At 43.7% G+C, this 22930-nt stretch overlaps 1 protein-coding gene across 2 annotated transcripts; it reads right to left on the reverse strand.

Annotated features, from left to right (window-relative positions):
• Positions 1 to 2621: 2621 nt before the first annotated feature.
• On the reverse strand, positions 2622 to 5159 carry LOC125522057 (jasmonate-induced oxygenase 4-like). Of its 2 annotated transcripts, none has more exons than XM_048687129.1 (5): positions 5016 to 5159; positions 4322 to 4548; positions 3937 to 4208; positions 3512 to 3842; positions 2622 to 3131 (listed from the first exon to the last, which is right to left on the reverse strand). In XM_048687129.1, the coding sequence occupies exons 2-5, from the start codon at positions 4538 to 4540 to the stop codon at positions 2886 to 2888; spliced, it is 1068 nt and encodes a 355-aa protein (XP_048543086.1). In that variant the 5' UTR covers positions 4541 to 4548; positions 5016 to 5159; the 3' UTR covers positions 2622 to 2885. The 2 variants fall into 2 exon arrangements, with proteins under 2 accessions (XP_048543086.1, XP_048543087.1); XM_048687130.1 differs by having other exon boundaries at positions 4322 to 4553; positions 5016 to 5122.
• Positions 5160 to 22930: the final 17771 nt, after the last annotated feature.

A 22930-nucleotide genomic window follows, 5' to 3' on the forward strand; every position in this document is an offset into this window, starting at 1 on the left:
CGAATAGTCCGGCTCCACGAAGCTAGCTTCCCCGATCTCGTGCACGTCTTAGTGTAGAAACGCTGATCTAGTGTTTTGGGGATCTCAGGAATCACAAAAAAGTGGAGTTTAGGTTGTTTACGAAGAGTTGCCTTCGCAAAGTGAAAGGAAATGTTTTGTATGAGGGAAGAAAAGAAATGAGCCTCTCTGCCAGGCCAGAAATGAGCTAAATGGGCTAGTAGGCTAGCAGCTTGGGAATCTGAGAGTTCTGTCATCGAACGATTTTCTTGATCCGTGATTTCGCCGGGAAGCTGGAAGCTAAATCTGTGAGCCGAATTTGAGGATTTCTTTTCGTTGGGCAGTTGCCTGTCTTGTTGTTCGACTGCCTGCTGTCATTGGCACTGCGTACGTTGCCTGGTGCCTGGTCTAGGCAGTGTCTGTGGACCTAGGAGGAGATGGGCAGCGTTTAGTCTAGCGCGGGAGAAGCGCCGGCTAACTAGCGCATGTCCTGTTCTACAGTTTTTTCCTTTTCTTATTTGATTAATTTTATTCATATTTTCTAAATTGGAAAATTTTTACTTCATTTTTTTTAAAATCATCACATGTTTGAAAAATGTTCATACACAGTACAAAATGTACAGGAAACTTTTAAGATCTTGATAGCACTAAAAATGGTTGTCAAATGAAAAACAATGTTCACTCGTTTCGAAAATATATTTGTGTTACTAAAAATGTTTGTGACATGTTAAAAAATATTCACTCATTCCAAAAATATGTTCATGACATTTTTATAGATGTTCACATAATTTGTAAAAATTCTCATATACTAATATATAACATGTTTCATATCATTCAAATAATATCGGTGACATTTAAAAAATTCATCCATTTTAAAAATGTTCCTGACATTTTAAAAATGTCAATAGAACGTAAAATTGTTATTTTGTTTGTATAAAAAAACCACACCATTCACACATATTCAATATGTATTTGAAAATGTATAACATTTATTCAACAATATATATTCAAATGTATATTTGAAAAAATGGTCAACATGTATTTATACAATATTCAACGTGTATTAAATAGATGTTACACGTGTATAGAAGAATGTACCCCGTGTAGTAAAAAAAGTCAACATATATTTAAAAGAAAAGAAAAAGGAAACAAAACCGATGCAGAAAAAGAACACGTAGAAACATAAAAAAGAAAAACTACACGAAAGGTCCTAAAACCGATTCGAACCAATACATAGAACATTTCCAAAACCACTTGAGGGTGCTACTGGTCACTCTGAGGAGGTATCGTAGGCGGGATTTGTTGTTGGTGCACCACCGGCCCTGTGGCCCCGCTCATGCTCCCACCTCCATCGGCACCGTTCCACATGCCAAAATGCATCGCGATGGCGCTCACAGAGCTGGCGGGGTACACATAATCGGTGCTGGGCACGACCAGCTTCATGTATGCGCGCTCTAACACAGAGGATGCGGGTTGCTTGAAGCGGGCTTTGCCCAGTTTGCGTTCGAAACGGCCATGGACGACACCTTGCAGGCCACGGATGACGCAACAACGCCTGCCGCTATTGCGGCCTCCATAGTTGACGCATCCGGACCCGCGCACGCACTGGCCGCATGCCTGACCGAGGGAGGAGGAAGACAAGAAGGAGCGGCGCGTGGGGCGGGCCTGCTGCGGTGTCCTTCTGCGCTCTAGAGCGCCTCGATCTAGCCATATTGTAGGAGTGGCCGTACAGCTAGCTAGGGTACATTCTGGAGCTGCAATGACGATCAAAGCTGATCCCGTAGCTTGAGCTTAATTTGTCAGCACGTGAGATATTTTGGCGGTCAATCGTTGTAATGATCTAAGTTATATATATATATATATATATATATATATATATATATATATATATATATATATATATATATGTCTATACAATCGATTTTAACTTCTTTTCATATGTGCGTATGTGTGAATTTCAAATTTTACAGTGACATATTGAAGAACTATGAGTTTTTTCCCCAAATTTGATGAGCATGAAAACAGAGGCGTTCAGCAACAGGACAAAATTCACGATATTTTGTGGATCATTTGTGGCATCGTGGCCGAGCCGCGGAAGCAGGGAATGCCTATGATATTCTACAAAAAACCAGGGGCGTCCATGCCATAGCCAACACCACCGGTGCCTCTATAGTATAGACGCCTCTGTTATTTGCCTTACTCCGTTTTGAAGCCGACGCCCCTATTTATCTACACCTGTAAGGGGGTTTCTACTAGTATGAATATACAAGCATGCAGCCTCAGAGCATCTCCAACAGGTGCCCAAAAATTGGGTTGTGCGCTAAAATCTGGGTTTTTGGGCGCCGGACAGCTCCAACAGAAGTTGTAAAACAGTGCGCGCGCAAAAAAGAGTTGGGGGCGCGCTGAAAAGCGCTATTAAAAGCTGCAAATTTGAGGTGCCGGATTGCGCATGCTTCACAATTTACACTGCGTGTTTTTTTGGGCACGCGTTTTTGGACATCTGCTAAAGCAATGTTGGGTCTGCCTCACTAAAAGTGCTACAGTGGCGCGCTAAAACTATTTTAGGGAGCAAAATTTTTGTGCACCTGCTGGAGATGCTATTTTACTAAAAAAAATCAGCCACATGAAAGACGTTGCACTGGCATATGCGAGGGCCAATGCTAGTTTTATTAAAAATACATTAATGATATTACAACTTTATTTCCATTCATTAGCATGTAGACCATGCCAAAACTTGAGACAACATGTGCTGTTGAACAATGGGATTACAACATGACACTATGTTAAAATCTGCTTCCTTATTTGACAATGGAATTAAATACACACTTGCCTTGTAATGAAACAAGATACAAATATCTGTCGCAAGAAATGCATTGTACCATACGTAGTTATATCTTCAGTTTTCCCAGAACGACTTCTTTCCCTTGAGAAAAATGAGTGTAATGTGCCACAATGTAGTCCTTGACCTTCACTTTTCTATATAAGGCTGGTCTCTTCTCATTGACCAGTTGAGCCGATGGCTCGATTTCTTTCTCAGGATCAATAGAGTAGTCTAGAACCACCGATATCCTCTCTTTCTTTGCGTTTGTCATGACCCTATGCACAGGGCTCTTAAAGATCCCATTGCTCATTATCTGTGTCACAAAAGTTTTAAGTCCGTCAGTCCAAAAGCTTAAATTTTTTATGGCGAAAGCTCATAATCTTAAACAATTCATATTTCATGCATGGTCCCCGGCATGTAACTTTGATCATTGTATTTTATATTAAAAGGGTAGAAAAGATTAATAATTTTGTTAGGCTATAAAATAAATCTTGAACAACGCAAACGATGATGTCTTTACCGGGTAGGACTAAGCCACAGTTTATACGTACTACCTCTTTTCCTAAATATATATGGAGGCTAGATTCAATATACCGAAAAATATATACATTGGTAATGTGAAAATAAATTAGTATTAAATTTGCTACGAACAATACTATTACACACGATATAATTATGTTTCAGCAGGTTTACCTCCATTTGATCTCCCATAATCATCAGTAGTGTGTGAGGTACCATCGGTACATCCCACCAGACCCCATCTCTGAGAACTTGCAGGCCACCAACGCTGTCATCAACCATGAGGACAGCAACAACGGTTCCATCAGAGTGGGGCGTGAGGCCGAACACGAGCTCCGGCCTCGGACACACCGGGTAGTAACTGCATCGAGCGTTAGTGAAAGGCTTCTCCACAAGCTGGTCCACGAAGTAGTCGTTGTCGTCAAGCTCCAGCAGCTTCGCCATTGCTCGGAGCAGATTGTCCTTCACTGCCCCACATTTCTTCGTGAACTCGTGCAGAACATCCCTGCGATACAACAACATATGCACAGATGATCCTTCAATAAATCCTCACTCGAGCCAGGTAAGTTGTGAAGAGATGGCTCTGTGAGGTCGGTCACCTGAAGCTTTCGGGATGGGCTGGCCAGAGGGCAATGCGCCGCTCGCCCTCGGGCTCCACCTTGAGGTAGAGACGGTCAGTCCAGTCCAGGGTCTGGTCCGGCGAGGACACCTGGTCGTTCCCATACCCCTCGTAGTTCCCGTACCCCTCGTACTGATCATCTCCGATCAGGTTGCTTTGCCTCTGCTTCTCTTCAAGCGGCTGCCGGAAAAACTCCCTGCATGCGGCCATCATGCCGTCCATCACGGCCGCGTCTACGCCGTGGTTACTGATCTGCAGGAACATTAATTCGTATGAAAGGGACATGGATATCCATGCTTGTTCATTCTCGAAAATGCTGGAGTACTACCGAGAAACCGACTGCAGCCGATAGGGTTGTTACTTACCAGGAAGAGGCCCCAGGAATCGATAGCTGACCGGAGCTTCGCCGCCTCATCGGCAGCGCCGCCGTCCTGCTTGGAAAGGAGGCGGAGGTTGATAACAGGGACCGGCGCTACGGCCGTCGTGGCGAGCTGCTGGTCCTGGTGCCCGCGCACGACGTACCGGGTGGGCACGTCGGGCGTCCGGAGGGCGCAGGCCAGCTTTTGCACACAGCAGTTCTCCATAGGTGCACCTGCACTGCCAAACAAAAAGAATCTGAAATGTAGTCTCACTCCATTTTAGATGTCCGGCCCATTCATATACCGCAAGAGACATGCCCTAAATTTTTCCCTAAAGAAATGATCTCAATAGGTAAAACGAGAATACTTTTTTCTTGTTCTATCTTTGTTCAGTGATAAGCACTGTTGTGACTACTATGGTGATAAGGCTGCACTACAATCACGTAGTACTACTATGTTGCAAGCGCAGCAGTATGGAGATCTGGTGGTTTTGTGAGGACCGAGGAGCTAGGTATGATTTGCACACGGTTTTACTTTTCGAAAAGGAGGAAATGCCCCTGGCCTTTGCATCGATTCATTTGCACACTGCTGTGACTTGCGAGGAAACGTTAAAGCTCATGGATTTTCTCAGCTAGCTCATGCATGGTACAAATGGGAAAAGTATGAAAATCATGGACGGTGAATTGCGAGACAATATTACCTTCGATCAGTTGGAGTGATCAGAGATGGATTTTCGATCAATTCCGTGGGCCACAACTTGTTGCGCTATAACTAGTAGTAGTATTTTGCAGCTAAAGTGTGTAAGTGCCAGAGAACAAAGCGTCGTTTATATAGACTAATTGAGTAGTGGCATGTAACACGTTGGCTGAGCCCGATTTCGGTCGGCCGTGCATGGCTGGATCGGGATGGCAGTGCCTAAACCTACACGTAAGCAAGTGGGACTCATGTTGGCCAAGCTTGATTTCGGCCAGCCATGCATGGCGGGATAGGGATGCTTAGCTGGGTTAATCTAATTGGAAGAGATTAGAGTGAGGGGTCCACACCCCTGAAATTCAAGGGCGGTGGAGAGTTTAGCAAGGAATATTATGTAAAGGGCCCGTGAGTTTAATATTATTGGAGTCCTAAACCTATATCTTTACTACTAAACGGGAGTTGGTGATCACGTCTGTTAGTGAAGCCTCTCTACCCCACGCCCTGCATTAACTCAATCAAATCATATAAAATCTTATCCGGAAAAAGGTAGTCAAAATAAATCTTATCCACAAAAATAATAATCAAATCAAATCTTATCCAAAAAAATTAAATTAAATCTTTTGCAGTGCTCCTGTTGGTGGGTGCACTATAATTACGTTAACTCAATCAAATTATTCTTACTATATGTGGGACATGCGCGATCTGATATATGCCGGACATGATTGATGTTGAATCATAAATATGCCCCCCTTGCAACACATAGGCAATTAGTTGGTATTATTAGGACAACAGAAAACCAATGACTGAGATTCACCATTGCCTTGTAAAAACATATAAATGGTTGAGATTGCAATATGGACCCATGGCATGATCTCACGTTGGCTGAGCCCCATTACGACCAACCATGCGTGGCTGCATCGGGATGGGAATCGTAAACCTATATGTAAGCAAGAAGGAATCACGTTGTCTAAGCCTGACGGTTGGATCAGGAAGGGATTCCTAAACCTATGTATGTAAATTACATTTTTTGATTTTTAACCGTTATAATTAAATTCAATGGAGTATTTTTTGTAGCATACGTAGACGAAGGTGATGACTTATTTGGTTATAATATATTAATAGAAGATTCATGGCATGTGGCGCCAGTTGGTAGTGTGATAATTTGACATGTGTGTGCACACGTGATTTCAGCATTTGAGGATTGGTGTGTCCGCCTGTTTCTCTTTTCGATGGGACCAAACCAGCTTACACTTCAAAGAGCCACAGGAAGCAGCCGAGTGAACGGGACAACAAACAAGTCGGTTTTCTTTTTCTTTTTGAGAACACCATATAGCTTTATTGCAAATATTCAGAGGATGCAAACGTACTATAGGTGGATTGGATGTGAGCCAAAGATGGCGTCCACTCTCAAGGGGTGTTGCAGCTTTAACAAGATTATTATGAGCTTCAACATTGCATGACCTATGTTTATGACTCAGGGAGACCTCTTGGAGCATGGCTAGCTTTGCCTGGAATTCTTTTTCCATGACTCCGTAAGCACATGGGTTCATCTCCCTCAAATTTCCTACCACTTGGACGAACTCGGTACCTGTATCTGGACTTCCAAGATGTATTGAGATCAAAGGCAAAGGGCAAGGCCTCGCTGCAAGCAATGGCTTCCAAAGTTTCCGGACCAGTAAGTCCCTCACAAACAAGCGCTGAGGGTCCAGGGTGAAGTCCCGTTGCATCTCGACAAACAACACTGACTGCTCCTCTTCTTATCATTATCAATCCCTCCATCAGCACTGATCTTGATGTTTCCGTCTTTCCGACGGCCGGAGCCGTCCATACTAGCTGGAACCTTCTCCCCTGGCAAGGTCTCAAGGTCAGCGATAACACCAAAACTGGTAGGCGCACCAGTAGACATCTAGCCCAAACGGCGGCACACTAATAAACGATAGGTAGAGACATGTACAAGTCGGCAATAACACGTGATTTGCCCTACCTGTAGCACTTGAGAGCTACTTGGACAGAAAAGGAAACGCGCCTGTGTTGTGTTGTGTGATTTGATTTGCCATCTAAACAGGCAGGTCAGGCCAAAGCATGGGCACCGTGGTGGTCTCGAACGCCGACATACCCTATGCGGCACAGGAAAACACGTAGATCGCGTGCGCTCCTCGGACCATGCAATCCGGCCGCGCGCGCTCTGTTGGATTGAAGCAGATCGATGGTACGGCCTGTGTCCGTCTCACGCGTGCGTCCTTATCCTCTTACGCCCACCGCGCGCTCAAGAACTTCTTCCTTATCCCCTCGCGGCAGTCAGGAAACGTGTTTTCCATGCGATAATGGTTCTTTCAGCGACAAGTCTGTATAGTACACCGAGCAGCAACATCCGCGAGTACACCGCCCATGCAGCGTATGGGCAACGGGACCCCACTTTTCGTTAGGCACCACGTTGATTGTGGCCATAAAAGGGGAGGTCCCACGTTTCGCCTGTCTTGTCAGACTACCCACAGTGGGAGTAACATAAATGATAATATCACACTTATCTAGATAAAATAAATGATATGGTATATAATTAATAAAGAAAGAAAGGCATGTGGTAACATAACTAGTTACTATAACATCACACATATAAAAAAAATGAGTTTACAACATAATAAATGAAGTAATGCATGACACAACACATATGTTACTACCCACTGTGGAGGTAGTAACATAGACTAGTAACATATGCATGTTACTACTCTAAGTTACTCACCACTGTGACTAGTCTCATGCACCTCCCGTCTCACGCGGACACTTCGACATCACCTGTTTCCAGCCGGAGAAAATATCACTCTCCATATTATTGCATGAAAAACAAAATTTAATGTTATTAAAAAATAAGAAGTTTGCGAAACCTCAGAAGACATGTGTTTATAATCCATCAAATATACAAATCCAAATTAGACATAGTTAGGGATAAACAACTCAAAACCAAGATATTTGTGGCGGATTTGTCCTTTTTGTTTTGATCTCGATTTTTTTCCAGGGTAAATTTATATGGCTCAATAATCAAATATTGCAATTCGGGCGACAAAGAGTCACAACGTTACCTGCTCTTGGACAGTCAGGAGGGTTGCTGCTTGGCGTTAATAATGATTTTTCTAATGTGTTGGAATCTGAAAAAGGTTCTCATCATATTAGATTCCTAGCTAGTTCAGATAAAATCACTGGTGAAAAGAGGCACATAGTGAATGTGTATGGAGCTCCTCAAAGTAAAGATAAAGAATATTTTCTAGTTGAGTTAGTACAAATTTGTTGCTTTACTAATTTTCCTATTATTGTTGGAGGAGATTTTAACATTATCAAGAAGAGAGGACAGTCCAGTAGAAATAAACCTCTTAATAAATGGTCTCATTTATTTAATGCAATTATAGAAAGCTGGCAGTTGAAAGAAGTAGAACTAGCTGGTAGATGTTTTACATGGTCGAATTGTTGGGGATCGTAGCAGAAATTCAAAAAATTTCCTACGTGTCACCAAGATCAATCTATGGAGTAATCTAGCAACGAGGGGAAGGGGAGTGCATCTACATACCCTTGTAGATCGCTAAGCGAAAGCGTTGCAAAAACGCGGTTGGTGGAGTTGTACGCGCAACGATTCAGATCGCGGTCAATTCTGATCTAAGCACGGAACAACGGCGCCTCCGCGTTCAACACACGTACAGCCCGGTGACGTCTCCCGCGCCTTGATCCAGCAAGGAGAGAGGGAGAGGTTGGGGAAGACTCCGTCCAGCAGCAGCACGACGGCGTGGTGATGGTGGAGGAGCGCGGTACTCCAGCAGGGCTTCGCCAAGCACTACGAGAGACGAGGAGGGAGAGGGGTAGGGCTGCGCCAAGAGAGAGAGCAAATCACATGTGTTGGGCAGCCCCATACCTCAAGTATATATAGGGGAAAGGGAGGGGCTGCGCCCCCCTAGGGTTCCCTCCCCAAGGGGGGGGGCAGCCCTAGATCCCATCTAGGGTGGCGGCCAGAGGGGAGAGGGAGAGAGGGGGCGCCCTAGGGTGGGCCTTAAGGCTCATCTAGACCTAGGGTTTGCCCCCTCCCACTCTCCCTGCGCCTTGGGCCTTGGTGGGGGGGCGCACCAGCCTACCTGGGGCTGGTCCCCTCCCACACTTGGCCCACGCAGCCTTCTGGGGCTGGTGGCCCCACTGGTGGACCCCCGGGACCCTCCCGGTGGTCCCGGTACGTTACCGATAGCACCCAAAACTTTTCCGGTGTCCAAAACGGGACTTCCCATATATAAATCTTTACCTACGGACCATTCCGGAACTCCTCGTGACGTCCGGGATCTTATCCGGGACTCTGAACAACATTTGGTAACCACGTACATACTTTCCCTATAACCCTAGCGTCATTGAACCTTAAGTGTGTAGACCCTACGAGTTCGGGAACCATGTAGACATGACCGAGACAACTCTCTGACAAATAACCAACAGCGGGATCTGGATACCCATGTTGGCTCCCACATGTTCCACGATGATCTCATCGGATGAACCACGATGTCAAGGATTCAATCAATCCCGTATACAATTCCCTTTGTCTATCGGTATGATACTTGCCTGAGATTCGATCGTCGGTATCCCGATACCTCGTTCAATCTCATTACCGGCAAGTCTCTTTACTCGTTCCGTAATACATCATCCCGTGATCAACTCCTTGGTCACATTGTGCACATTATGATGATGTCCTACCGAGTGGGCCCAGAGATACCTCTCCGTTACACGGAGTGACAAATCCCAGTCTCGATTCGTGCCAACCCAACACACTTTCGGAGATACCCGCAATGCACCTTTATAGCCACCCAGTTACGTTGTGACGTTTGGTACACCCAAAGCATTCCTACGGTATCTGGGAGTTGCACAATCTCATGGTCTAAGGAAATGATACTTGACATTAGAAAAACTTTAGCATACGAACTACACGATCTTGTGCTAGGCTTAGGATTGGGTCTTGTCCATCACATCATTCTCCTAATGATGTGATCCCGTTATCAATGACATCCAATGTCCATGATCAGGAAACCATGACCATCTATTGATCAACGAGCTAGTCAACTAGAGGCTTACTAGGGACATGTTGTGGTCTATGTATTCACACATGTATTACGGTTTCCGGATAATACAATTATAGCATGAACAATAGACAATTATCATGAACAAGGAAATACAATAATAACCATTTTATTATTGCCTCTAGGGCATATTTCCAATAGTCTCCCACTTGCACTAGAGTCAATAATCTAGTTCACATCACTATGTGATTGTAATGAATCCAACACCCATGGGGTTTGTTCATATCTTGCTTGTGAGAGAGGTTTATTAGTCAATGAGTCTGAACCTTTCAGATCCATGTGTGCTTTACAAATCTCCATGTCATCTTGTAGATGCAGCTACCACGCGCTACTTGGAGCTATTCCAAATAACTGTTCTACTATACGAATCTGGTTTACTACTCAGAGTCATCCGGATTAGTGTCAAAGTTTGCATCGACGTAACCCTTTACGACGAACTCTTTTACCACCTCCATAATCGAGAAAATTCCTTAGTCCACTAGTTACTAAGGATAAGTTCGACCGCTGTCGTGTGATCCATTCCTGGATCACTCTTGTACCCCTTGACTGACTCATGGCAGGGCACACTTCAGGTGCGGTACACAGCATATCATACTGTAGAGCCTACGTCTAAAACATAGGGGACGACCTTCGTCCTTTCTCTCTCTTCTGCCGTGGTCAGGTCTTAGTCTTACTCAATATTCACACCTTGTAACACAGCTAAGAACTCCTTCTTTGCTGATCTATTTTGAACTCCTTCAAAATCTTGTCACGGTATGTATTCATTCGAAAGTACTATTAAGCGCTTTGATCTATCCTTATAGATCTTGATGCTCAATGTTCAAGTATCTTAATCCAGGTTTCCATTGAAAAACACTTTTCAAATAACCCTGTATGCTTTCCAGAAATTCTACATCATTTCTGATCAACAATATGTTAACAACATATACTCATCAAAAATTCTATAGTGCTCCCACTCACTTCTTTGGAAATACAAGTTTCTCATAAACTTTGTATAAACCCAAAATCTTTGATCATCTCATCAAAGCGTACATTCCAATTCCGAGATGCTTACTCCAATCCTTAGAAGGATTGCTGGAGCTTTGCATACTTGTCAGCATCTTTCAGGATTGACAAAACCTTCTGGTTGTATCACATACAACCTTTCCTCAAGAAAAACGTCGAGGAAACAATGTTTTGACATCCTTTCTGCAAGATTTCATAAATAATGCAGTAACTGCTAACATAATTCCAACAGACTCTTAACATCGCTACGAGTGAGAAAGTCTCATCGTAGTCAACTCCGTGAAGTTGTCGGGAAACATCTTAACGACAAGTCGAGCTTTCTTAATGGTGGCACTAACCATCAATGTCTGTCTTCCTTTTAAAATCCATCTACACCAAACAGCCTTACGACCATCAAGTAGTTCTTCCAAAGTCTATACTTTGTTTTTATACATGGATCCTCTCTCGGATTTTATGGCCTCGAGCCATTCGTCGGAATCCGGGCCCACCATCGCTTCTCCATAGCTCGTAGGTTCATTGTTGTCTAGCAACATGACTTCCAAGACATGATTACGTACCACTCTGAAGTAGTACGCATCCTTGTCGACCTATGAGGTTTGGTAGTGACTTGATCCGAAGTTTCATGATCACTATCATAAGCTTCCACTTCAATTGGTGTAGGTGCCACAGGAACAACTTCCTGTGCCCTGATACACACTAGTTGAAGTGACGGTTCAATAACCTCATCAAGTCTCCACCATCCTCCCACTCAATTCTTTCGAGAGAAACTTTTCCTCGAGAAAGGACCCGTTTCTAGAAACAATCACTTTTGCTTCCGGATCTGAAATAGGAGGTATACCCAACTATTTTTGGGTATTCTATGAAGATGCATTTATCCGCTTTGGGTTCGAGCTTATTAGCCTGAAACTTTTTCACATAAGCGCAGCCCCAAACTTTTAAGAAACGACAGCTTAGGTTTCTCTAAACCATAATTCATACGGTGTCGTCTCAACGGAATTGTGTGGTGCCTTATTTAAAGTGAATGCGGTTGTCTCTAATGCCTAACCCATAAACGATAGTGGTAATTTTATAAGAGACATCATGGTATGCACCATATCCAATAGGGTGCAGTTATGATGTTCGGACACACCATCACACTATGGTGTTCCAGGTGGTATTAGTTGTGAAACAATTTCCACAATGTCTTAATTGTGTGCCAAACTCGTAACTCAGATATTCATCTCTATGATCATATCATAGACATTTTATCATCTTGTCACGACGATCTTCAACTTCACTCTGAAATTACTTGAACCTTTCAATAATTCAGACTTGTGTTTCATCAAGTAAATATACTCAGCATCTACTCAAATCATCTGTGAAGTAAGAACATAACGATATCCACTGCGTGCCTCAGCACTCATTGGACTGCACACATCAAAATGTATTACTTCCAACAAGTTGCTTTCTTGTTCCATCTTACTGAAAACGAGGTATTTCAGTCATCTTGCCCATGTGGTATGATTTGCATGTCTCAAGTGATTCAAAATCAAGTGAGTCCAAACGATCCATCTGTATGGAGTTTCTTCATGCATATCTACCAATAGACATGGTTCGCATGTCTCAATCTTTTCAAAAACGAGTGAGTCCAAAGATCCATCAACGTGGAGCTTCTTCATGCGTTTTACACCAACATGACTCAAATGGCAGTGCCACAAGTACGTGGTACTATCATTACTATCTTATATCTTTTGGCATGAACATGTGTATCACTACGATCGAGATTCAATAAACCATTCATTTTAGGTGCAAGACCATTGAAGGTATTATTCAAATAAACAGAGTAACCATTATTCTCCTTAAATGAATAACCATGTGGCGATAAACATAATCCAATCATGTCTATGCTCCACGTAAACACCAAATAACAATTATTTAGGTTTTAACACCAATCTCGATGGTAGAGGGAGCGTGCGATGTTTGATCACATCAACCTTGGAAACACTTCCAACATATCGTCACCTCACCTTTAGCTAGTCTCCGTAGCCTTTTATTTCGAGTTACTAACACTTAGCAACCGAACCGGTATTTATTACCCTGGTGCTACTAGGATTACTAGTAAAGTACACAATAATATAATGTATATTCAAAATACTTCTGTCGACCTTGCTAGCCTTCTCATCTACCAAGGATCTAGGGTAGTTCTGCTTCAGTGACCGTTCCCCTCATTATAGAAGCACTTAGTCTCGGGTTTGGTTCAACCTTGGGTTTCTTCACTAGAGCAGCAACTAATTTGCCGTCTCATGAAGTATCCCTTCTTTCCCTTGCCCTTCTTGAAACTAGTGGTTTTACTAACCATCAACAATTGATGCTCCTACTTGATTTCTACTTTCACGGTGTCAAACATCGCGAATTGCTCAAGGATCATCATGTCTATCCCTGATATGTTATAGTTCATCACTAAGCTCTAATAGCTTGGTGGCAGTGACTATGGAGAACTATCACTATCTCATTTGGAAGATTAACTCCCACTCGATTCAAGCGATTGTAGTACTCAGACAATCTGAGCACATGCTCAACGATTGAGCTTTTCTCCCTTAGTTTGCAGGCTTAAGAAACTTGTCAGAGGTCTCATATCTGTTGACGTGGGCACTAGTCTGAAATCCCAATTTCAGTATTTGGAACATATCATATGTTCTGCGACGTTTCAAAAACGTCTTTGGTGCCACAATTCTAAACCGTTAGTATTACGCTGAACTATCACGTAGTCATCAAAACGTGTATGTCAGATGTTTCCCAACATCTACAGACGACGCTCGAGGTTCAACGCACTAAGCGGTGCATTAAGGACATAGCCCTTCTGTGAAGCAATGAGGACAATCCTCAGTTCACGGACCCAGTCCGCATAATTGCTACTGTCAACTCTCAACTAAATTTTCTCTAGGAACATATCTAAAATAGTAGAACCAAAGCGTGAGCTACGACATAATTTGCAAAGACCTTTTGACTATGTTCATGATAATTAAGTTCATCTGGTTATTTAATGAACTACCACTTAGATAGACATCCCTCTAGTCATCTAAGTGGTACATGATCCGAGTCAACTAGGCCGTGTCCGATCATCACGTGAGACGGACTAGTCATCATCGGTGAACATCTTCATGTTGATCGTATCCACTATACGACTCATGTTCGACCTTTCGGTCTTCCGTGTTCCGAGGTCATGTCTGTACATGCTAGGATCGTCAAGTTAACCTTAGTGTATTGCATGTGTAAATCTGGCTTACAACCGTTGTATGCGAACGTTAGAACCTATCACACCCGATCATCACGTGGTGCTTCGGAACAACGGACCTTAGCAACGGTGCATAGTTAGGGGGAACACTTTCTTGAAATTATTGCGAGGGATCATCTTATTTATGCTACTGTCGTTCTAAGCAAATAAGATGTAAACATGACAAACATCACATGCAAATCATAAAGTGACATGATATGGCCAATATCATCTTGCGCCTTTGATCTCCATCTTCGAGGCGCGGCATGAACACCATCGTCACCGGCATGACACCATGATCTCCATCACTGTGTCTTCATGAAGTTGCCTCACCAACTATTACTTCTACTACTATGGCTAACGGTTAGCAATAAAGTAAAGTAATTACATGGCATTTTCATTGACACGCAGGTCATAAATAAATTAAGACAACTCATATAGCTCCTGCCGGTTGTCATACTCATCGACGTGCAAGTCGTGATTCCTATTACAAGAACATGATCAATGTCATACATCACATATATCATTCATCACATCCTTTTGGCCATATCACATCACATAGCATACCCTGCAAAAACAAGTTAGACGTCCTCTAATTGTTGTTGCATGTTTTATGTGGCTGCTATGGGTTTCTAGAAAGAACGTTTCTTACCTACGCAAAACCACAACGGTGATATGCCAATTGCTATTTACCTTTCATAAGGACCCTTTTCATCGAATCCGATCCGACTAAAGTGGGAGAGACAGACACCCGCCAGCCACCTTATGCATCAAGTGCATGTCAGTCGGTGGAACCAGTCTCATGTAAGCGTACGTGTAAGGTCGGTCTGGGCCGCTTCATCCCACAATGCCGCCGAATCAAGATAAGACTAGTAACGGCAAGCAAATTGAACAAATCATCGCCCACAACTACTTTGTGTTCTACTCGTGCATAGAAACTACGCATAGACCTAGCTCATGATGCCATTGTTGGGGACCGTAGCAGAAATTAAAATTTTTTCCTACGTGTCACCAAGATCAATCTATGGAGTAATCTAGCAACGAGGGGAAGGGGAGTGCATCTACATACCCTTGTAGATCGCTAAGCGGAAGTGTTGCAAGAACGCGGTTGGTGGAGTCGTACACGCAGCGATTCAGATCGCGGTCGATTCCGATCTAAGCACCGAACAACGGCGCCTCCGCGTTCAACACACGTACAGCCCGGTGACGTCTCCCGCGCCTTGATCCAGCAAGGAGAGAGGGAGAGGTTGGGGAAGACTCCGTCCAGCAGTAGCACGACGGCGTGGTGATGGTGGAGGAGCGCGGTACTCCAGCAGGGCTTCGCCAAGCACTACGAGAGACGAGGAGGGAGAGGGGTAGGGCTACGCCAAGAGAGAGAGCAAATCACATGTGTTGGGCAGCCCCATACCTCAAGTATATATAGGGGAAAGGGAGGGGCTGCGCCCCCTCTAGGTTTCCCTCCCCAAAGGGGGGGGGCAGCCCTAGATCCCATCTAGGGTGGCGGCCAGAGGGGAGAGGGAGAGAGGGGGCGCCCTAGGGTGGGCCTTAAGGCCCATCTGGACCTAGGGTTTGCCCCCTCCCACTCTCCCTGCGCCTTGGGCCTTGGTGGGGGGCGCACCAGCCTACCTGGGGATGGTCCCCACCCACACTTGGCCCACGCAGCCTTCTGGGGCTGGTGGCCCCACCTGGTGGACCCCCGGGACCCTCCCGGTGGTCCCGGTACGTTACCGATAGCACCCGAAACTTTTCTGGTGTCCAAAACGGGACTTCCCATATATAAATCTTTACATCCGGACCATTCCAGAACTCCTCGTGACGTCCGGGATCTCATCCGGGACTCTGAACAACATTCGGTAACCACGTACATACTTTCCCTATAACCCTAGCGTCATTGAACCTTAAGTGTGTAGACCCTACGGGTTCGGGAACCATGTAGACATGACCGAGACAACTGTCTGGCCAATAACCAATAGCAGGATCTGGATACCCATGTTGGCTCCCACATGTTCCACGATGATCTCATCGGATGAACCACGATGTCAAGGATTCAATCAATCCCGTATACAATTCCCTTTGTCTATCGGTATGATACTTGCCCGAGATTCGATCGTCGGTATCCTGATACCTCGTTCAATCTCGTTATCGGCAAGTCTCTTTACTCGTTCCGTAATACATCATCCCGTGATCAACTCCTTGGTCACATTGTGCACATTATGATGATGTCATGTCCTACCGAGTGGGCCCAGAGATACCTCTCCATTACACGGAGTGACAAATCCCAGTCTCGATTCGTGCCAACCCAACAGACACTTTCGGAGATACCCGTAGTGCACCTTTATAGCCACCCAGTTACGTTGTGACTTTTGCACCCAAAGCATTCCTACGGTATCCGGGAGTTGCACAATCTCATGGTCTAAGGAAATGATACTTGACATTAGAAAACTTTAGCATACGAACTACACGATCTTGTGCTAGGCTTAGGATTGGGTCTTGTCCATCACATCATTCTCCTAATGATGTGATCCCGTTATGAATGACATCCATGTCCATGATCAGGAAACCATGACCATCTATTGATCAACGAGCTAGTCAACTAGGGGCTTACTAGGGACATGTTTGGTCTATGTATTCGCCACATGTATTACGGTTTCCGGATAATACAATTATAGCATGAACAATAGACAATTATCATGAACAAGGAAATACAATAATAACCATTTTATTATTGCCTCTAGGGCATATTTCCAACCAACACGAATAATCAGGAAAATCCAGTTTTTGAGAAACTAGACAAAATTTTGATGCCTTTATCTTATGAACTTTTATTTCCCTTGATGTTTCTTAGAGCATTACCTAGAGTACTTTCAGATCATGCTCCCTTGCTATTAGACTTTGGCTTAAATTCACCTAAGATCACTAGGCCTTTCAAATTTGAACTTTGTTGGTTTTTGAGAGAAGATTTGAATGTGGTAGTTATTAATGTTTTATGTAATGTATATTTTGGCAAGAACTTACTAGATCGGTGGCAGAGAAGAGCCAGGGAGCTTACGAAAAATACTTAAAGGATGGAATTTCTAATTATGTCTCAATGCATAAAAAACAGAAATTCTTTCTTACACAAACTATAGACGGTATTGATAGAGCGAGTGAGATGGTAGGTTTAACAAAAGATAAGTATCTCACGAGGAAAGGATTAGAGGAGAAACTAGAAAAATTAGAAAGGAGTAAGAGATTAATTGGTCGCAGAGATCGAAGGAGAAAGAATTGCTAGAGGGAGATGCTCTGACAACTTATTTTATGTCTAGAGCTAGTAGCAGAAAAAGAAAAAAAGAATTATTTCTCTTAATATTGCTACTAATGAAGTGATACAAGGAGATTGAGATTTATTGTTGCATGCCACTTCTTTTTATAAAAAATTGTTTGGCCCTACTGAACGTGTGAGCAATTTATCTCTGGATATTGCTATGCCTGCTGTTTTGAATGATATAGATAGAAAAATATTAGACAGAGAATTTACTCTAGAAGAAATTAAGGTTGCTGTTTTTGACATGAAACACAATAAGGCCCCTGGTCCAGATGGTTTCCCTATAGAATTTTATCAAAGATACTTGCATATAACAGGTCATGACTTTTTTTATCTCTTTTGTGAATTTCATAAAGGAAAGTTAGACTTAGCTAGGTTAACTATGGAGTACTTGCTCTTACTAATAAATGTGTAATAGTGTGACAGATTTATTTGGATAAAAAATTCAGAGACTCTCTATGTTTGTGATCTTTGGTGCATGCTATCGTTCAACAATTCTGCTAAGATAATATAGTATGTGTATGCATGAAGAAACAAGGTGTTTGTCAACATGCTAGCATGTAAGGCTGGCAACAATTCTGTGCTCATGTCTGTTGAGTTGATTGTTTGTATGGCAGTACTCCATGTCTTTCACTAATAAGGCACACCATTTGTAAATACTACTGCACAGTTTTGTTTGGCACTGTTTGTAACATCTCAATATATACTATTTGGTCCTACAGTTGTATATTGTTTTCAGAAAGATGAATCACTGTATGCCGTTCTTTTTATCCAGAACGTATGCATATATATGGTATACATATTAGGAAGTGAGCAGACATAAGAACTATGCTTTCATAGACTAACTAAGTAGGTAATTTTAAAAAGGTAATTATCATATGAACTATTAGGTTATCTCTGTTCAGTACTTTAGTTAAATAGATCATGATTGTTTTGTCACATTACCTCTTAGATTTGTCTATCTACGTACATTATTAAATTGCTACATGGAGGATTCATTTCCAAAATTTGCTTCATTTTCTATGCCCCAGATGGGTGGAATAATAACTAGATAACTTAGCAACTTCCTTCATGGCATGATTTTACAAACATATGACTATTTTGAGACCCGTCACACAGCTTAGAATTTAGTGGCGCCGTCTATTCCTGACTTGGTGTCTAACTCCATTTCGAAAAAAGACCTGGTGTCTGACTCGGGCAGACAACAAGCACGTATATGGCTTTACTAATATTTGGTAATGGAGGTAAAAATAAATGATGTTGAAAGAGACGATGATGCTTATTCATTGGAAAACAGTAGATGCCTGAATAGATGAGATGGTAAAAGAGCAAATAATAGATGAGATGGTAAAAGAGCAAATAGTAAAGCATTTAAAATAACAACAACCTATTTTTTTTCTTTTTCTTTTTTGCGAAAAACAAAAACATGTTTTTTTCTAGTTGACAACGTGATTTGTTTGTATGGAAGTTTAGTAGCGTGGAATTATTTGTATGTATTTTATAGAGTCAGTCTACGTCTTAGTCGACTGAGACATGATTAAGCCTCGGTCGCTGACGTCAACATGCCTAATTAGTTCGTGTTTTGCTTGTAGCGTATTAGGTGTTTGTGACTTGACTTGGGTTTTGAAACCCCACGGGCACAACCCGATTGATGATTATCGCGAGCGCAAAGGCTTTCTGGGTTTGACTTGTAACATGGGCTTCAGAACGTCAGGGCTGTTGATACCTTGTTATTTTTTGCTTTTTCTATGGTCTTTGTCTTCTATTTCAACTTTCTTTTTCTTTCTTCTCTTTTCCCTTTAGTTTTAAGTAGTTGTGCACTTAAAAAATGTAAAATTTATATATTTGCAATTTTGTGTCTTGTAATAGGCACACAACTGTCCCCTCTCACTCGACAGAATATTGGTGAATTGCAATCGTGTTGAAGACATTTTTGTTGTGTGCCTAATGACAGACACGAAACTATCGTCTCCCTTCATCCTCGCTCCCTTTTCCCCAAAAAAACACTACCGAGTTACAGTCGCATTGGAAACATATTATTGTAGTCGAAGGCACCACTTGTAATTGTGCGCCTAGTGGGCAAACATGCAACTACCCCCTGCTGACAGAATAACATAGAGTTGCAGTCACGTTGAAGACATCTAGTTGTAGTCAAGGGTGACACTTGTATTTGTGTCCCTAGTAGCACACATGCAACAACCCCTCTCTGGACAAAACACCACCGAGTTGAGGTTGTACTTGGGGACACACCTGCAGTTATGTGCCTATTGGTACACATACAACTGAAGGAAATATGCCCTAGAGGCAATAATAAAGTTGTTATTTTATATTTCCTTATTCATGATAAAGGTTTATTATTCATGCTATAATTGTATTGATCGGAAACCTTGATACATGTGTGAATACATAAACAAAACACCATATCCCTAGTGAGCCTCTACTAGACTAGCTCGTTGACCAAAGATGGTTAAGGTTTCCTAACCATGGACATGAGTTGTCATTTGATAACGGGATCACATCATTAGGAGAATGATGTGATGGACAAGACCCATCCGTTAGCTTAGCATTTGATCGTACAATTTATTGCTACTGCTTTCATGTATGTCAAATACATATTCTTTTGACTATGAGATCATGCAACTCCCGAATACCGGAGGAATACCTTGTGTGCTATCAAACGTCACAACGTAACTAGATGATTATAAAGATGCTCTACAGGTATCTCCGAAGGTGTTTTGTTGGGTTGGCATGAATTGAAATTAGGATTTGTCACTCCGAGTATCGGAAAGGTATCTCTGGGCCCTCTCGGTAATGCACATCATAATAAGCCTTGCAAGCAAATGACTAATGAGTTAGTCGAGTGATGATGTATTACAGAACGAGTAAAGAGACTTGCCGGTAATGAGATTGAACTAGGTATAGAGATATCGACGATCGAATCTCGGGCAAATTAATAACATACCGACGGACAAAGGGAATTGTGTATGTTGTCATAACGGTTCGACCGATACAGATCTTCGTAGAATATGTAGGAGCCAATATGAGCATCCAGATTCCACTATTGGTTATTGACTGAAGAGGTGCCTCGGTCATGTCTACATAGTTCTCGAACCCGTAGGGTCCGCACGCTTAACGTTCAATGACGATATTGTATTATATGAGTTATGTGATTTGGTAACCGAATGTTGTTCGGAGTCCCGGATGAGATCACGGACATGACAAGGAGTCTTGAAATGGTCGAGAGGTAAAGATTGATATATAGCACGATAGTATTTGGACATTAGAAGTGTTTCGGAGGGTACCAGATACATATCAGGTCACCAGAAGGGGTTCCGGGCACCCCCGACAAAAGATATGGGACTTATGGGTCAAGAGGGGAAACACACCAGCCACAAGGGGCTAGTGCGCCCCCCATATGGGCCGGCCTAAGTGGGGAAGGACAAGGGGAGGAGGAAAGGAAAGAGAGGGAATAGGATTCCCCCTTCCTCCCCCCCTCTTCCCTCTTTCCACCCCCTTCTGGAAATAAGGAATGGGGGGGGGGGGAGGCCGAATTGGAATAGGGCCCCCAAGTAGGATTCCTCCTACTTGGGGCGCCCAAGGTTGTTCCCCTCCCCCTCCCACCTATATATATGTGGGGAGGGGGCGCCTAGAACACACACCAACAATTGTTAGCCGTGTGTGGTGCCCCCCTCTAAGTTTACGCTTCTGGTCATATTCTCGTAGTGCTTAGGCGAAGCCCTGTGCAGATCACATCACCATCACCGTCACCACGTTGTCATGCTGACGGAACTCATCTATTTCCTCGACACTTTGCTGGATCAAGAGTTCGAGGGACGTCATCGAGCTGAACGTGTGCAGAACTCAGAGGTGCCGTACGTTCGGTGCTTGATCGATCGGAACAAGAAGAAGTTCGACTACATCAACCGCGTTGTCAAACGCTTGCGCTTTCGGTCTACGAGTGTACATAGACACACTCCCCCCTCTCGTTGCTATCACTACTTGGGAAAATCCTAGCAGCAATGCGGGTTTTGGGTGCATCAGTAGCGTGGGTGCCCGCGCTACTGATACGACGCCACAACTAACTTGTAGCAGTAGCGCGTGTTGATACATGCTACTGCTGTACATGGTTAGCTGTAGCGTGCGTTGCAAACAACGCTACTGCTAATTAGCTGTGGCGGGTCTTATATCCCGCGCTACTGCTATTACTTTCAAAAAAAAAATTCTCGATCCCGTGCGTGTTGTCAATGGTAGCAGTGGTTCGATCTAGCGATGATTGGCGTCGCAGGAGGCATGAACTGACAGCGAAAGACCAGATCCAACAGTGGCTGTTGGAGAGGGCCCGTTTCTATGGCAGAGCCAGGCCGCGGCGTGGGGCTTATTTTCCTGACATGCCAGATAGCTCCGGGTCTTCCATGGCGACGACCTGCATGGGCATGGACATGGGAGGGTGAGTGAAACCAGAGGGAGAGAGAGGAAAGGAAAACTGAGGGAGAGAGGAAGGTGATGTAGGGAGCAGCGGAGCTAGTCACCGGTGGTGAGGTGCTCCGGTGTGGTGGCGCGGGGCGGCGGCCTCCTAGACATCGGTGGAAGACTGGCGAGCTCCTAGACGCCGGTGGCGCGACGTGGCGGCCTCTTTCGGCGCCACGGAGATGGATGGGCGCATGGGCAAGAGGTCCATGTGAGAGCATATGGAAAGTGAGAGGAGAGAATGGTGGAAGAGAGGAGGGATTTGGGAGAGGAGATGGGGATTCGGCCGAGGATATGGCGACTTCACATACCTCGTACTTAGTAGTAGCGACGGGTATAAAACCGCGCTACTACTATAAACTTAGTAGTAGCGCGGGTTTATACCCCTCGCTATTACTATGGCATGTGTCGGGGAGCACGGTAGAGACCGCTTAGTAGTAGCTAGGGTTAAAAACCCACGCTACTACTATCAACTTAGTAGTAGCGAGGGGTAAAAACCCGCGCTACTGCTAATTAGCAGTAGCGCTTCTTTTTGTGCCGCGCTGCTGCTAAGATTCTGTGTATAAGGTTTCCCCTAGTAGTGTATGCATCTCCTAGATAGATCTTGCGCGAGCGTAGGATTTTTTTTTGAAATTGCATGCTACATTTCCCAACAGCAACTGTCCGACAAAACAACACAAAGTTGCAGTCCCATTGAAGACAGGCAATTGCACTCATGACTGACACTTGTTGTTGCGTGCCTAGTAGCAAACAGGCAACTGCCCCACCTCTTGGACATAACATCACAGAGTTATAGT

This window comes from Triticum urartu, chromosome 7, assembly GCF_003073215.2.
Source record: "Triticum urartu cultivar G1812 chromosome 7, Tu2.1, whole genome shotgun sequence".
NCBI lineage: Eukaryota > Viridiplantae > Streptophyta > Magnoliopsida > Poales > Poaceae > Triticum > Triticum urartu.

What these genes read in the sequence shown, in the direction of transcription:
- LOC125522057 (XM_048687129.1), bottom strand. Translation starts at nt 4,540, where the DNA reads ATGGAGAACTGCTGTGTGCAAAAGCTGGCCTGCGCCCTCCGGACGCCC. An exon ending in ATTCCTGGGGCCTCTTCCTG is followed by an intron (nt 4,209 to 4,321) that starts GTAAGTAACAAC and finishes ATGTTCCTGCAG; the next exon opens with ATCAGTAACCACGGCGTAGA. An exon ending in TTATGGGAGATCAAATGGAG is followed by an intron (nt 3,132 to 3,511) that starts GTAAACCTGCTG and finishes TTTGTGACACAG; the next exon opens with ATAATGAGCAATGGGATCTT.